The sequence below is a fragment of the Hesperophylax consimilis genome, chromosome 2, assembly GCF_061612785.1.
Source record: "Hesperophylax consimilis isolate HC1 chromosome 2, BYU_Hcon_1.0, whole genome shotgun sequence".
Lineage (NCBI taxonomy): Eukaryota > Metazoa > Arthropoda > Insecta > Trichoptera > Limnephilidae > Hesperophylax > Hesperophylax consimilis.
This window is the reverse complement of record NC_142837.1, coordinates 37838063-37855051: the sequence shown is the minus strand read 5'-3', so window position 1 is coordinate 37855051 and position 16989 is coordinate 37838063. Positions and strand designations below refer to the sequence as shown.

The 16989-nt window shown below is 32.7% G+C and overlaps 1 protein-coding gene across 2 annotated transcripts in view; it reads left to right on the top strand.

The window, feature by feature from the left end:
* nAChRbeta2 (nicotinic acetylcholine receptor beta2) overlaps positions 1-16989 on the top strand; it is a 112065-nt gene that overhangs the window by 38059 nt on the left and 57017 nt on the right. For both annotated transcript variants that reach the window (XM_089642565.1, XM_089642573.1), the window contains exon 10: positions 1776-1888. In XM_089642565.1, the coding sequence (XP_089498691.1) occupies positions 1776-1888 (113 nt within the window). The remainder of the gene's footprint in view (positions 1-1775; positions 1889-16989) is intronic.

Here is a 16989-nt window from a genome sequence, read left to right as displayed (position 1 = left end):
ACTAAACCTTTACATTTTATACCGAATATTATACTTTCAACTTTATGTTGTATAATCTATACTTTTTAAAATTATATTTGTATATATGTTAATGGCACATGTCATGCCGTTTATATTTAAATAAATAAATTATATGACGGCTCAAGACATCCAATGTCTCTGCATAGTGGTTATGCTGCGGGAAGCCTACAATATACACATGGTAATTGTAATCACAAGGCGAATCAAGAATGGACTGTAAAATTAATTGTGAACATGAAGTTGACACAACAATGGTTAGAGATGGTGAACAGGAGGGAGTAAGGAAGGAATCCGACTTACCCCTTTGATGTTCGTCAACGATGTTGATGGTTGTTTTCACTCACAGGAGATGATTTATTTCACACGCAACTTTCACAACATCTGGGTTGTAATAAACTGATTTGACAGTTACGTTTATTGTTGTAAATGTGGGTACAGTCGGATAATGACAGGTACTTGTTGGTAATAGGATGGTAAAATTTCAAGGATAATGATAAAGGAAGATAGTTGCGTCAACAGTAATAGTACTAAGTAAGAGATATTAAAATAAGCATTAAATATTAAAAATTGAAGGCAAAGCCATCTGTAGAAATAACAATATAATAATATAAATTAAAATATCCTTATCTGTACTGAATGTAGACAAGGAAACTATATCGCAAACCGGTTGGTCATCGTTGGGTAGGGGATTAGGAGGGGTAAAGGGGCTGTGCGAAGGGATTTATAAATGCGGGTTTTGAAGCGGACCGGATTAGATGAAGGAGGAAAAACAGATAGCGGTAGCTCGTTCCACATACGTGCTGACTTACACAAAAAGCTTATATTGCCATGACAGTCCTTTATTGTTATAATTATTTATTTTTTTAAATATTCATTAAAAAATGTTAGGTTACATTATTTTAAAAAAAAATACAATATATGCAAGTAATAATGTTATGATTATATGTAATCGTGTTTTTGTTCAAAATTTATTTAAATTGGCAAATACAACAGATGAACCACTGCATAAACAATTTCAGTTAAATCAATTTTATGTTTATTAGTAGGTTTTTTTTTGGTTGTTTTGTTATAAATTAAAGTACTTTAAACTGAAGTATTTAGTCCCTATTACCATTGACCACCAAAATAACATGTTATAAATTAAACTAATCTAAACCAATGTATTAAGTCCCCATTGCCATTGACCACCTAAATAACATGTTATAAATTTAACTATTTTAAACCAATGTATTTAGTCCCTATTGCCAATGAACACCTAAATAACATGTTATAAATTAAACTAATCTAAACAAATGTATTTAGTCCCTATTGATATTGACCACCTAAATAACATGTTATAAATTAAACTATTTTAAACCAATGTATTTAGTCCCTATTGCCAATGAACACCTAAATAACATGTTATAAATTAAACTAATCTAAACAAATGTATTTAGTCCCTATTGATATTGACCACCTAAATAACATGTTATAAATTAAACTATTTTAAACCAATGTATTTTGTCCCTATTGCCTATGAACACCTAAATAACATGTTATAAATTGAACTAATCTAAACAAATGAATCTAGTCCCTATTGATATTGACCACATAAATAACATGTTATAAATTAAACTATTTTAAACCAATGTATTTAGTCCCCATTGCCATTGACGACCTAAATAATATGTTATAAATTAAACTACTCTAAACCAATGTATTTAGTCCCCATGCCATTGACCACCTAAACAAAATTGTTGTTCCATATTCCACAGTGGCAGATTCGGAGAATATGCTGCCTAGAATCATGTCCCCAGAAGTGCAGGCAGCTCTACGGGGCGTCAGATTCATCGCACAGCACATCAAGGATGCTGACAAGGATAATGAGGTCAGCACAAATTATTTTACAATATTAGTTCACAGGGACCTAAGGCCTAAGGTCACCTACAATCCACTATAACCAGGTTAGACTGTAATATGTGGCAGCTCAGAGCCTAAATCAATTAAATTGGAAAGAAATTTGGATGGATTTCATATTGCAGTAGATAGACAGTTTCTGATGATGATGGTGACGTGAACGCTGCTAGTTTAATCTCCCGCATACCCTTCTGCTGATTTTAAGTTTAAAAATTTTGAACATAATATCTATATATTTGTTATAACGAAACTTTAATCATATGAAATTCCCTCGATAGAAAAAAATCGCAAAGTAATCTCCGAAAATTATTTAAAACACGTTTTGTTCTGTTATTTAATATGTTATAGGCATGAAAAATTCACAGTGTATCTTTAAATGCAACTTAAGAATTTCGTCGTGTTTTATTAAATATTTTCACAATTTTCGCTTAATTATTATCGTTTTTAAATATTAGCGCGCTCCCTCCAACATTCGCATTTACAAATCTCCCTTTCAAACCATATCTGAACGCTTCCTACGAGGCCTTAATAAATTTTAGAGACGTTATTGACTGAGCATAGCGATCGACCATTTAGAATTTCAGCTGTCTGTAAATTTGGTACGTTCCGGTTCCATTTCAAGATGGTGGGCTTGTTGGTCGCTACATTTTTAACCCACTAAAATTCGCTTGATAGTGGTTCCTACAACGATCTGTCTAATCGGAATAATCAATATTATGGTAATAGATATTTTGTTTTCTGTGGAGTACTTTAAAATGTGTTTTCCTACATTAAATGGTAAATGGTATAATTATTTAATAATGACGTGACTGATTTTAGCATATTTAAATGTGTTATATTATTTAGGTCTCGTGAACGTACTGAGAAGTAAGGAATATGTACTTTTCCTTGCCCTATTTATGTTATACTAGCAGTTAAAAACCCGCTCCGCGGGTTTTTTTCTGCTAGGCCCTGCGGGCTGCACTTGGTTGGGCTTCGCCCATTTTAAGTGATATTAACAACAGTTACATTTAATAGATAGATATTAGGACATTCACATAGAGAGGGTGAGTATATATATTGTTAAAACACGGAACAGGAAGGAGTTAATTAATAATAACATGCTAAATTTACGCATAATAAGAATGACAGTTGTTTGAATAAATGAAATTTTACGTATTTGTGATGGATTATTTCAAATGAAACACTATTATTGACTACATCTCTACAACTGATATTAACTGTTATCTTAGGTACCTAATATAATTAGCTCATAGGAGACTTGCAGTGCTTAAATATGTGTTACAACCGTCAATGTCTATAAGTTGAATCAATATCGTTTAGTTTGTCACCATTAAAGATAGTTATAAAAAAGTTGACTTAAATAATAGATTATTACATATTTATTAATTGTACCAGTGTTTATGAATAAAAGGAGGGGAATTGTGCGATGAGATTAGCAGTCGGTTTAATTAAAAGGTGTTAATTTTACTCCAACTGGTGGTAATTCTTTACCTACAACTGTTACTGTATCTAATAAAGTTTAAAGTTAGATTATATATACAACATCATCGGGAGAGTAAAAAATTATATATAAAGGTAGATTATTACAATATAGCGCCCCTGAGGTGATATCTCACAAAAGCGGCGCTATGCAAATTGTCCAATAAATGAAAAATATAATGTTTACATTTTATTGTGTATACACCGAAGTCAAAAATTAAATATAGATTGCAATTGGGAAAGAAGAAGTGGAAGGAGGGGGAGGGGTAACAGTAGGCTGGGTTTATAATAATTAGGAATTACAATATCGTTAGACGGGAAAGACCAGTTGAGTGGGAAAATATTTAAAAGAGAGTTTATAAAAAAATTCTTGTTATCTGCTTTTATATTAACATGTTTCCTCATTTCTAAAATTTCAAAATTATTTATAGTGAAGTATTTTAAGACCTGAAAAAAACAAATAGCATATAACTATAAAACAATATATTCATAAGACAAATAGCATTTAATAACGGTTATTCTAATAAATTGATAGTTGAAATACTAAATAAAAAAATTAAACATATTCTCTTCAAACGGTCTTTGAAATAGTGAATCTGAGTTTGCAAATCATCTTTTGAATAATGATCACACTTTCGATAAAAAAAATCAGGTCTTAAAATACTTCACTCAGGATATAAAGCACCGCAAATAAATAATTTTTAATTTTAGAAATTAGAAAACATGTCAATATAAAATCAGTTATAATTAATAAACAAAAAAAATATAAATAATAATGAAAAATGCCATTACAAAGTGATAAGCTTCCAGAAGAAATCTTCTTAGTTAACGCTTGTTAATCGTAAGTAGTCAAATATTGTGAGCTGCATATTTAAATATTCGCGCCATTCATTTGGTTCGTTTTTAAACCGCCAGAGGTGCGCTCTCTGTCGGCCATCTATAGCCGTGCGTATCGGCCATTGAAGGGACGCGTGATTTTTTTTATAAACGTCAAGCATAATCACGTAACTGTGGATAATTTTCATTGTAATGTAATTAATCCAATGGATTATGAACTTTCTAAAACATATTTTCTTCGATATTATCCAAAAATTATATGAGCAGAAACGTTGCTTTCGAAGAAATCTCGTATTATTATGAGGCGATCCTATTTTAGTATGAAATCGTGTCTTAATTTTCAAGTTAGCGGAATTTAACCGAAACAGACAATTTAAATTTGACCAACCAGAGGGCCTACACCGTCCAGACGCTGGAGTATTAATATTATCAGATTAGGATCATTCGTTCGTAGTTTGACCGATAATATAGCATTGAAATTTAGCGGGGATAAATAGAATCATATAAATAAATATGCTCGACGTGGCCTAACCACAGTTTAAAAATGGCATTGAACGCAGAAAAAGCATAATTAGAAAAAAAACACTTATATAACTTAATAATAACCACAGACATAGGAATTAATAGACGAGAAGATAATGGCGAGGGGTAAAATCAACTGTTGAAGAACGAAGGGAGTGAAGCTGACTGTGATTCGTCAATAAATCAATCTGACAGTAAATAGGCATCTCGCATTATAATATCACCATTTACTTCTTAAAAGTAAAATCGGCTTTTGATTGAATAGACATTTTTACATGGGAGCGCAAATTACTCGCCACGTTATGAACAAATTTGCGAAGTTCAAATTCGGCAAAAAAATTCGGTTCTATTTTCAGAGTCGAATATTTGGTTTAAGTATTTAGTTAAGACACTTTTATAAATGTTCTTAATTTACTTCCCAGCAACCAACCAGCTTTGTGTTTCGCGTCCAGACGTTTCTCGATGTGATAGTAACAACTGATTCATATTATACGATGTGAATATGCTTAAAATAAAGTAAAATAATGCTTATATATGGAATGTAATACGACAATTGGGTTTATTCTCTTTTTCACATCTATTTTTACAAGTTTTCATAGTACAAGTCAACATTTTGCCGTGTTATTTCGTAAAATGAACCGATGATGCCTCGACCATAGTTCGCACAAGAATGATGACGTCACGTTTTCAAATTTCACTTGAGGCCATACGCGAGCACAGCCGGCTCCAATGGAACCGGTATGGGGAGTGGGGATAATACGCTTTTAATCACTTAGGGCAGGTCTACTAATATTCATATGTCTATGATAATAACATTGATTTAAATTAAATTTAAAAAAGGGTGAGTTCAACGAATTAAACACAAAAACAATAAATAAAATAATATTACGGTACCTACCAGACAAAGGAATATTTGATAAAAGAATTGTGATTAAGTTAAAGTTTCACCTTAGTATACTTTCACAAAATGGAATCCCCAATATAAGGTATACATCGATTTAATAGAAAGTATACAGAATAAATTTTCGAAACATTTACTCAAGAAACACTACAAAAATATGTTTAATTTGCAAAGCAGACGTAAATTGTATCCATATAATCGGCTAAATAATAAAATAGATTTTTCTAATGTATGAAACCAATTTACTAAAATTTTGGCGAGATAAACCATCTAATAACTATTTGCACCCAGCCTTTAAAAACTTTTATTAAGGCGATGCCATACGTAGTAATGCAAAATCATGTGTTTTTGGTTTGAAAATTTGGTCGCCTGGAAATGTTTCAGATGCTTTAATTAAATACTGCGAGTAGAATACATCTTGGCATTTGAAATAATCGAGTATTTTTAAGATAAGTCTTTTTATAAGCCCAGAAAAATATAATGTATAAGGCCTATGAAAACTGCTTTAAAGTTGAAAATCTCTTCTTACGAACCCATTTTCGGTTATGATTTTATTGTATAATGTGGAAAATTAAGTTATTTATAAAATGATAGAAAAATAAAAAATTATGCCTGAACATCCACAAAATAAAAGACACTTTTTGGCCATGTTTTTTTCATTCATAAATCAAAACAGGCGGATTACGTAAGGGTTGTTATTGATAGCGGCTCAATTTAAAATATTTCACGACGTAGTGCATCTCCTTAAAGTCAAATACAATTCGTTAGCTTCGTGATTAAAAAAAAAATTATATATTTTATTTATTAAAAATCTTCCACTGTCCATTATTATGATTATTTCAGATGTTAATATTATTAATGCTTTTATAAAACTAAAAGCACGGAAACAATAAACAATACGGGCTTTTTTTGGATACTGACTACTTTGATAATAAATTACTTACAATCACAAACTTCGGAAATTCCTTTATCATTTATATTCTATGTCTAACATGTCTACAATACATTGGAACGAAAAACAAATGGATATTTTTTAAGATTCATTTTTATAATAAATCAGAGTACGATAATAAATTTCTTCAAAATAGAACCACGGCTTTGTTACGGCATAAAGGGTATTAAAAAAATGATATAACATTGAAAAGGTTATGAATTGGAACACCACTTGGTGATTTAGATTGAAAATAACTTCATTTTTTAATGTAAAATGTTAACCACCCCCTAATATGTGAGAAATAATAATAATAATTTTATTCCAGATTGTGGGGAGGTTAGTGCAATCCCACACGTCCCATATAGATATACATTTTTTTGTATAATAAATTATTAAATAAGGACAACTATGCAGGGTGTGGTCTTGAGTGCGCTTGGGCCCAGCGCTCACTCAGGAGTGGCGCTTGGTGCTGGTAGGCTGCGGTCACCAACGTGTTGGCGGAGGCCATTAGCCGCATCCTGGCTCCAGTGACCCGGTGTTTCATCAGGCCGGTAAATCCATTCAGTCCTAGTTCCGTGAACATTGTCGATGCGCTGCTTTATCTTCGGTATCCAAATATTATTCTACAGGCGTCATTATATTGAATTCGGAGTCGTTCCATCGAGCAAGTTCGGTAGTGATTCCATGTCTCACACGTATACAGGCCAGTACAGAATGCGTTGAACAGTATTTTTTAACAGTATTGCTGCATTTGCAAAATCTGCGGGCAATCATATTAGACACTATGCTTAGGCTTCTCCTTTGTGGTTCGATATCGCCATCGTCCGACAGGTCTTGATTAATAATGTGCCCCAAGTATTTCACGTTTGAACATGTATTTATTTTTGCCTCGTTAAGGTATTCGGGGAGCATCTTACATGTATCTTGACTTTTTTCGTGGTGGCACGCAATCAATTTCGTCTTCTTCGGGTTGTACATCATATTATGCTGTTTTCCATATTCTTCAAAAGTGTTTAGCAATAATCTTAATCCCTTGATCGACGGAGCTAGGAGGATCAAGTCGTTCGTGTAGCTTATATGATTCATACATATTATACTGTTAACACGACAACCCGCTCTGATGTCCAGGCGACTTGACAACTCGTCTATGTATACATTAAACAGAATGGGGGACATACACCCTCCTTGCCTTACTCCTGACCGCAAATATATCGGCTGGGAGTATGTACTTGCCCACCGTACAACATTTTCCTGCTGGGAGTGCCATCGGGATAGTGTGTTTAAAACTATAAACTCGAAAAGTTCTGGTTAAATTAAACTTATTAAATAAACTTCAAATACTTTTATTTATTAGAGTGATCAATTAGTTATACCTTGCTAGCACAAGCATAAACTGCAGAAGTTTTTTTTTACTACAACATTTTTTTACTACACATCTATATTCAAATGTCTTTTAACCTTCCTACCCAGGAACTGGAGTCAACAACTCTACCAAACGAGTCAACTCCGATTTGATATGACCCTCTATTGCGTATTTTACTGGGGGAATTTCATCAGGCACTAGAGTCAACAGCGCTAACAACTGAACCAAATCTCGATTGGGAATTACCGATATTAATTTCGGGTATTAACTGCTGTAATGTCATCGGATTTCATAGAAATACAAATATTATATCCACGTATGTGGGCGTAATTACCACCAACAGTTCATAGAATGCATTGTCATCGACAACGAGTTTGAGCTTAAATTTAAATAGATGTATTAAAAAAAAAATCTAAAATACGCTTAACTTTTTTTTCGAATTGTTTTTTAGATGGCATATGGTATTTTTTTAATACAAAAATGCTTTCACCGCTTACCAAATGTGTCCTGAGAACATCATTTATCTGTAAACGCGGAGCGTGAATGTTGAATTGTATTGAAATTTCCCTGTGGCGCTCATCAATGCCTCAGAACTCAATACCCAAAGACACACTACATTTTTGTCACGCCGAGATGGCACCACGTTCACACATGGATAATTCCAGCAGGTTGGTAGACGTTTCGAAATTGCTGGCATTCTTTCCCAAGCGTAGGGATACACTGACAACATTTTTGTACGTCTATGCGCACCACCCATTTTTTTGAGGACAAACCGCCACTGCCTATCATCCCACCTCGTTCGATGCATAGTTGATGAGACATCCTGTATAGAATGAGGTTTGGAATAATTTACTATAGAAATAGTATGAAAGGTAAGAACAGCAAGCGGCAAGCGGTCACCAAGTGTTATAACTCGTTGTTTTCGTTATCTCTTCACGTTTCCTGCGTTCCTTGTACCGTGCCTTGCGTAATTTTATTTCTTCCATCCCAGCAGCAGTTTTATTACTTCTGCCATGATGTTACATATTATAGGTATACTATGTAGGGCATCCTGAATTGTTAAAAGGTTTTAATGTGGTAATATGTTGGGAAACCTTGTTTTTGATACCTTGTAAAGGAAATTCATACATGAATATTTACCGCTCTACAGATTCCCCAGGTCTGGTACATTATACTATAAACACGCTACCAGCCTTGGTATTTGGTATCTCTCATAACAAACCGCTTCCAGCGGTTTCGTATTAACATGAATATGAGCTATTTGCGCTATAATTTTCACTGTTTTAGCATACCTTTGACAGTACATTAACCGTTAAAGGTTATTTTTTAGACTACATTTTACAGCGAATGTAGAAAATACCTTAAATAAGTCAAGGCTGATGATATACATTTTCGTCATTGTTTCTTACGATAAAAGGGAGATTCAAAAAATTATAAATAAATAAATTGTCTTTAACTTAACCTCTAAAGCCTCTGATATTTTGCAATTACTTCTCATCCGTGAATTGTAAGAATAAAAATTAAATAAACTCTCTGATTTTTAACACATAAAAAACTCTTTCAGATATTAGTATTAAAAATCGGCAAAAAAGTGGAAGCCAAATATTTTTTAAATGCTGAATGTTGTTTAATAGAATTATTCCAAATATTTCGGGAGCGTCTATGGTTAATTTTAAAATACAGCTATTTGATTTTCGCATCGCAATTTCGAATCTTGTAAGTGGAAATTTAACCTCTTCCTGATCAAGCTGAAATTTGACAGATAGGCTGGTTGTCGATGACAATGCATTATATCAACTTATACACACGCATTTCTCTGAAATTGCATGACGTTACAGGAGTGAATATATACTCAATCGGGGTTTGGCTTAGTTTTTGGCGCGGTTGACTTTAGTCCTTGGGGAGGAAGGTTAAATCCACAATCAAACCATTTTTTTAAGTTATAAAAGACATTTTAAAAGTTCACAGCACTTAAGAGTCATGTAAAAATAAAATAAGCATTAATTGTTGATTGAAGTACTAGTAAGTACATATTGAATTATTTGGCGTGTTGGAAATAAGCAAACGTGGCTCAGTGGTCTCGAACATCAGAAGGTGCGTGTTCAATTCCTGTCAGCGGCATTTATTTTTACTCGGGAGATATTTTCAATTTGTATTGATATTACAGGCGACTAAATATTGCTTATAATAATTTATTATCCTGGGAACGAAGTTTCAGTCCTCAGTCAAACTAAAATTTAAAAAGTTATATATTTTTTTAAAACGTCTATTAATAAAAAATAGATGTATTATAATAATAATTAAAAACTGAAAGAGCGATAATCTCTCTTTCTAACACTGTTTAAATAATATATCTCTTTGTAATACAAAAAGAGATAGCATAGACCGTGTTAGGTTGGGAGATATATCTCCCAATTTTTTTTTTTTTTTACTGTTTGATAGATACTCTGTACTAAATTCTGTATGTCAAGTTGGAAGCGTTTTTATTCTCAAATTTATCCAGTTTTCTTTATTGTGAAATGTCGGCATTTTATTTATTCATTTATTTGGACATTCACAGTACATATCACTACAAGTTATATGGTTCTAAATTAAATTATACATAGTTAAAATACCTATTACGTATGTCTTTAAAATGTCTTATTAATTTCGAAGGTGTGAGTGGTAAAAACGAAGAAAGAAGGTGAACATTTGAAATAATTATAATAACTCTTATATATTCTTATTAGACATGTCCAAAGATCACTTAAAAAGAAGGATAAACTTTAAATTGTGTTTATATTACAGAAAAAAATCTCAGTTATTCATAAATAATACATAGTAAATATATGTCCATGGAAGATTATATTCAAATCTCCCGATATGTACAAACATAATGCATGTAAATACTGTATCATATGTAGGTACTTACCTTGTTTCTAATAAGTCTTTAAAAAATATACATATATATTCATACAAAACAATGAAACTATAATAACAATTTAATTTCTAAGGAACATTTGTGTGAAAGGCACTTTTCTTCTTTATTCTGTGATCTAGAGATAATTTAAAAAAAGGTGCATAAAATTCTAGACGCTTATGCAATGATGAAAGAATTAGTTAATAGAGGATTGAAACCATTTTGTCTGGACGGGACCTCGACGCATTTGTCCTCTATGCTACTAACTGGTCACGTTGCATTCACTTCGTAAACAAAATAAACGAAACATCTGCTGTACATAAATACTCAACATTTTGTAGGTTAACCCTTTCTTGGCTTGTCTGATACGACTACGTGATGCAATTTGATGACTTGATACGTCCATCATACTGGTGATACGGTCGGTCTACGGGGATTTAGCTCAACGACCCTGGCGGGCAGTTACCTCGCGTAGTTATGCGCTCCGGGCAACTTTTTCGCTAATAAATAAAACAAAGCACTTATTTACATTAATTAATGCTGCTCCGAATTTGCTCGAGTGTAATTAAAACTCTCGGTTAATTGTTTGGGAAAGTATTACACTTTATAACCCGGGAAAATGGTACCTAGCGAATAGACCAGGGGTACGCAGATTTTATAAAAGGAGGGCCACTTACGAAGACTTATTATACTGGTGGGCCGAACAGTTGCGCATTGAGGGGATTGGAGGGGGATTTATGAGAGGTATACATACATTTAAGTTTATCATTACAAACATTCAATTTGATTTACGACAATCAATGGTGAGTTGACATTGATTTACTGGCCAAACATAAAAATGTTTTAAAATTTTGGTCCTTCAAACGGTTTCGAATTTTCGACTTGTTTATAATTCACTATTGAAAATTTTTACTCCCATATATTAACAAAAAATTATCAGAATCTATTACACTTTAACGTGTTTTCCATCAAAATGGAATTTTTTCTTTACCAAGACAACTTATTAGAACTATGGCAAATTTGTATTTGTTTCGTCGAGGCTTAGGTTGAGCTTTGGCTGAGCTTCTGTTTGCATATTTTCAACCACAATTCCAAAGGGGTTATTCTGCTTTCGTATGGTGGGGGGTCAGTGGGGGACATCTTTGTCTGCGAGCCAGTCTCAGGCATCCCCGTGTGGACCTCATCAATCCCGCCCGGGAATGAATGGAGCGGGCATTCGTTGACCACGTGTTCGGTGGTCTGCACCGCACCACATTCACACATCGCCGACTCTTTAAGGCCCCATCTGTGCATCATGTGGGCACAGCGGCTATAAGAGCATCTTAACCTATTGATGGCGAACCAGGTTTTGCGAGCCAATGAGAACCCAGTCTGTCTCTCGGTGGAATCCTTTATGAGATGGGCAAAGGGGTTATTAAGTAAATCTAAAACGGACTGAATATTTTTAAAATCAGCTAAAATTTTATTCGAAAATTCTGTTGTTAAAAACAGATTTAATTTCCATTTAAAAGAAGATAGAGTGCCGGCGATCTTCAGACGGCCCACGAGCCGCCGTTTGTGCATCCCTGGAATTAATGAATACAAGATAACAAACGACTTTACGAGGAGAAATTGGTGTATTCATAGACAATTTCAATTGACATTTTAATATCGATTGATGCTTTATGTCAAGTGAATAATAATAAAATAATAATAATAATAAAATAATAATAATAATAATAATGTCATAATAGACCCGATATAGTTTTACATGACAAAATTAAAAAAATAACTTATATCATTGATGTTGCTATTCCAAATTCCTGTAATATTCAAAAATCTGTTAGTGAAAAAATAAGAAAATACACAGATTTAGGAAATGAAATAAAAAGAATTTGGCATTCTCAGACTATAAAAATATTACCATTCGTTATTTCGGCTACTGGCATTATACCTAGCTCTCTAATTAAAAATTTAGGCGTATTAGATCTATCAAAAAATTTATATATAAAGATGCAAAAGTCGGTCATTTTGAATACATGTAGGATAACAAAAGATTTTTTAAATATTTATGTTGAGGGATCAGTAGGATTTATAGGCCCTGTTAGAAGTTCTACCGAGCCGAACCCTCTGATATGAAAATATCTGGAGACGGTGAATTTTTTTTTCCCATTTGATATCTGGTGATTTGACGTGTTGTTGTTCTTGTATTGTTTTGTATTTATTTTACTTATATAATGCACTTACATAGTGTTGATTGACTAGCTGATCATTTGTGGAAAAGTGAGTGGAAGGGTTAAGTTTTTCCTTTGGGGAAGACTTAACCCGGACAACTAAATCGGAAGTTTAAAAATAAAAATAATAAAAATAATCCATTAAAAATCAAACCCCTTTTCAGATGATAATATAAATAACTTGGGTTTATGTAAGTGGAATACAAAATATTAAAATAATAATTCAAATGCCTACCATTTTTTCGAGGATAAAGGTTTATAAAAGACGTGCTTTCTTGTAATCTCCCAAAAATAATTTCTCATGAAAAACGAAAGATTTATTTTTAATGTTATTTTTTGCAATCCTTTGCTAATCGTTATTTTTACCTGAGAAAGAGAAAGAAATACCTCACAAATCTTTCTCGATCGCCAGAGCGGCAGATACTCTAGTATCGCCCCGGTGAAAGATCATCATCAAGATTAGACATGTTTGCTTGAAATGATTTTAGTTGTGTTTAGTGACGAGATCTCAATGGGTAGGTACTTATCAACCATTCTATTTCCGAATTTCCTTCGAGCTTCCGAAATACGGATACTCCGGGTTGTTGGGACATTTGTGCATAGGTTTTTTTTTAACTGTCCAGGAAAGTGAAGTACATCGTTTTTTGAAAGGTGTTGCCATTTCTATTAACTACATGATTATTGTGTAGCTTAGGTGTGGTCATACAACGTAACGTCGACAATGTAGCTTCGGTGTGGTCATATAACGTAACGTCGTCAATGCAGCTTCGGTGTGGTCATACAACGTAACGCCGTCAATGTAGCTTCGGTGTGGTCATACAACGTAACGTCGTCAATGTAGCTTCGGTGTGGTCATATAACGTAACGTCGTCAATGCAGCTTCGGTGTGGTCATACAACGTAACGGCGTCAATGTAGCTTCGGCGTGGTCATGTAACGTAACGTCATCAATGCAGCTTCTGTGTGGTCATACAACGTAACGTCGTCAATGTAGCTTCGGCGTGGTCATATAACGTAACGTCGTCAATGCAGCTTCGGTGTGGTCATACAACGTAACGTCGTCAATGAATTTAATATTAAAATTCACTTCATGGAGAAAAATGGGTAATGCTGATTTATTAAAAATTTCAACAAATTATTGTAAATTCTGTTAAAAACGGGACTGCAAGCCGCTTTCGTTTAGTAAATTCATAAATTATATCTTTTATATGATGTTTGATATAGTTTTTTTTAATAATATATCATGAAAAAACACAAAAATGTTAGGATTTTTATGAATACGTGTTTGGACACTGTGACAAAACATTTGGTATTTTACTTTACAAAGTTTATCAGGATACCAATCAATTCATTCGTTCATGGGCTGTTATGCCGTTTTTAAGAGGATTACGAATAATTTTAAGAGACATTTTTTATCAGTAAGTTTTCTACGTGCATCAAGTGATTAGTTATTTATCAGTTTACATAAAAAAGATGCCTTTATTTAAAATATCTGTAATTTTATATATGTTTGAAATGCAAAAGCATGCATGTTAACTATTTTATAAAACTTTCAAAAAGCTCCATCGAAGTTTTAAAACCTTTTTGAAGAAATGTGCAAGGAATGATAATATGAAAAGTTGTATCTCTGAAACTCGCGGGACAAACTGGAAAACTCTCGTTTTCATATTACGCCGGGAAGCGCTCTTCCTTCTGGCTGGGAGATAGCTACTTCGCCTGCCTTACAAATCTGATGGATTTGAATATAGAGAGGCTTCGAAGGGGATTTTTGAATTTATAAATAATGCAACATAGTAATATTAGAAAGCAGGAAATTTTGGATTATAGTTATGAGGAATTATTCTATGTACAAGTTTTTTGGGTGCATTCGAAATATGTGCTTGTTTTTTTACTTGTGTTAAATATGGTAGTCATAATATTATGATGTAAGGATTAAATCTAATGGTAAAACCTGCTGACAGGCTACTGTATGGCTTTGCAGAACTTTTTATTTTTAATTTTTGTAATCATCTCTTTGTTTTATACTAAAAATAACATCTCTAAATAGGATAAAATTAAGTCGATATATTTTTATAAATATATTTTTGGGCACTACATTGCTAACGCTGGCTTATATATACGGAATCGTATATATTAGCTTATAAGATACTCTCAGTATCGACCTGGTGTAAGACTACCATTCAGAATTGAAACATTGCTTGAAATGGCTTTAGCCGTGTTTGGTGATCAGATCTGAATAGCTAGGTAATTTTCCACCTTCCTATTCCCATCTCCTTCTCCTCCTCACTATTTTAAGCCTCACAACATACCCCATTCGGGGATGCAATAGTCTCACTGGTTCCAGACGGTTGGGAGTAGTTGGGACTCTTGTTATTTGTAAGAGAGAGAGAGAGAGAGGGAGTGGTTACAAAAAGGCTATCAGAAGTAGGTACATCTTTATAAGTGACATAACACATACTTTTAAAGGGTTGCTTTTTGTTAGTTGCTATTCTCGGTTTGAAATGCGTTAATATTTGGAATAAAAAATAAACATTTAAATATTTGCTTCAACGAGTATCAGGCAAAATTCTTTCTTACTAAGAACTTGCAATCATTATAATAAAACTTATTTTGATGCTGATATCCTGTCGTGTACCTTAGGAGCTTTTAAAAAAATTGTTAACAGAGTATTGTAATAATTAACCCTTTTCCAAATTTAATACATTACATTCATCATTTATTCATTATCTCTCTTACATATTATTTGTATTTCATATCAAATGTACGTGTGTGTATGTATGTATGTATGCATGTATGTTTGCGTATGTATGTATTCAACTATGTATATATATGTGTGTACGTATGTATTTATATGTGTATATGCATGTGTATGTATATATATGTATGTATGTGTTTATACGTGTGTATATATATATATATATATATATACATTTTCTTTTATTATTTCCTTGTTTTTAACATTTCTTAACCTTTCTTTGTTTTCTTTGTTTGTTTATTGATTTTTAACCTTCTTTATCTTTATTGCATGATGTGAACATTGGTTATTGGGTTGTAACCTAATTCTTTTACTTATTTTTTCTCTCTCTCTATGCATGTTATGTTATAAACCTGTTAATGTTCCTAATAAAATAAAATATAATTTGCCATTAGATTATAAGGACAAAATAAGTCTCATTTTACAGCAAAAAATTGCTGTTTAGATATAAGATATTGCAGAGGAAAGATAGTTTGGATTTTCCTCGGATTTTTAAAACATATTAAAAATGCTGTGTAAGATTTTCAGAACCGAAAGTGTTCTGCTACCAGTATTTTATAAAATAATTTTGAAATTATTCATAATATTTTTTCTGATGATAAAATAGGTGTTTAGCAAATCCCATAAATCTTTTGTCATGTTTGGAAGAGGGATGTGAAATCTCCCAGCGCGTACGGAAATGGCAGATTGGTAATGGATGGCCAATTGTAGATACGTAACGTAAGGATAAAAAGGTTATTGTATGAAAGCGAAGGCAAGAAAGCCACTCTCTCCAAAAATGGCAGTTTGAATTTCGAACGTCAAAACGTTTACGATGTTCTTTTAACATGTAATCTTTATGCTTGGCATGCTAGATTTGTACTATCAGGCACAAAAAATTGATTTTTCCGCGGGGTTTATTTTAATTATTTCGGATAATCGTACTAAAATTAGTAAAATATCAGATGTTTCTAAACGAATACCTAATCTAACAATTCATTGTATAAAAAAATTAAATCAGGTGCTTACCGCTAATTTTATAATTGAAAAACGTTTTATAAAATTTCAATTCGTTTTACGCAAAAAAATTTCAATGGTAAGATACTATTTTAATTAATATTAAATACAAGATATCTGGAGGTAAAGTGCACTAGCTTCGAGGAGGTGATTCTACATGATTTTAAAAGT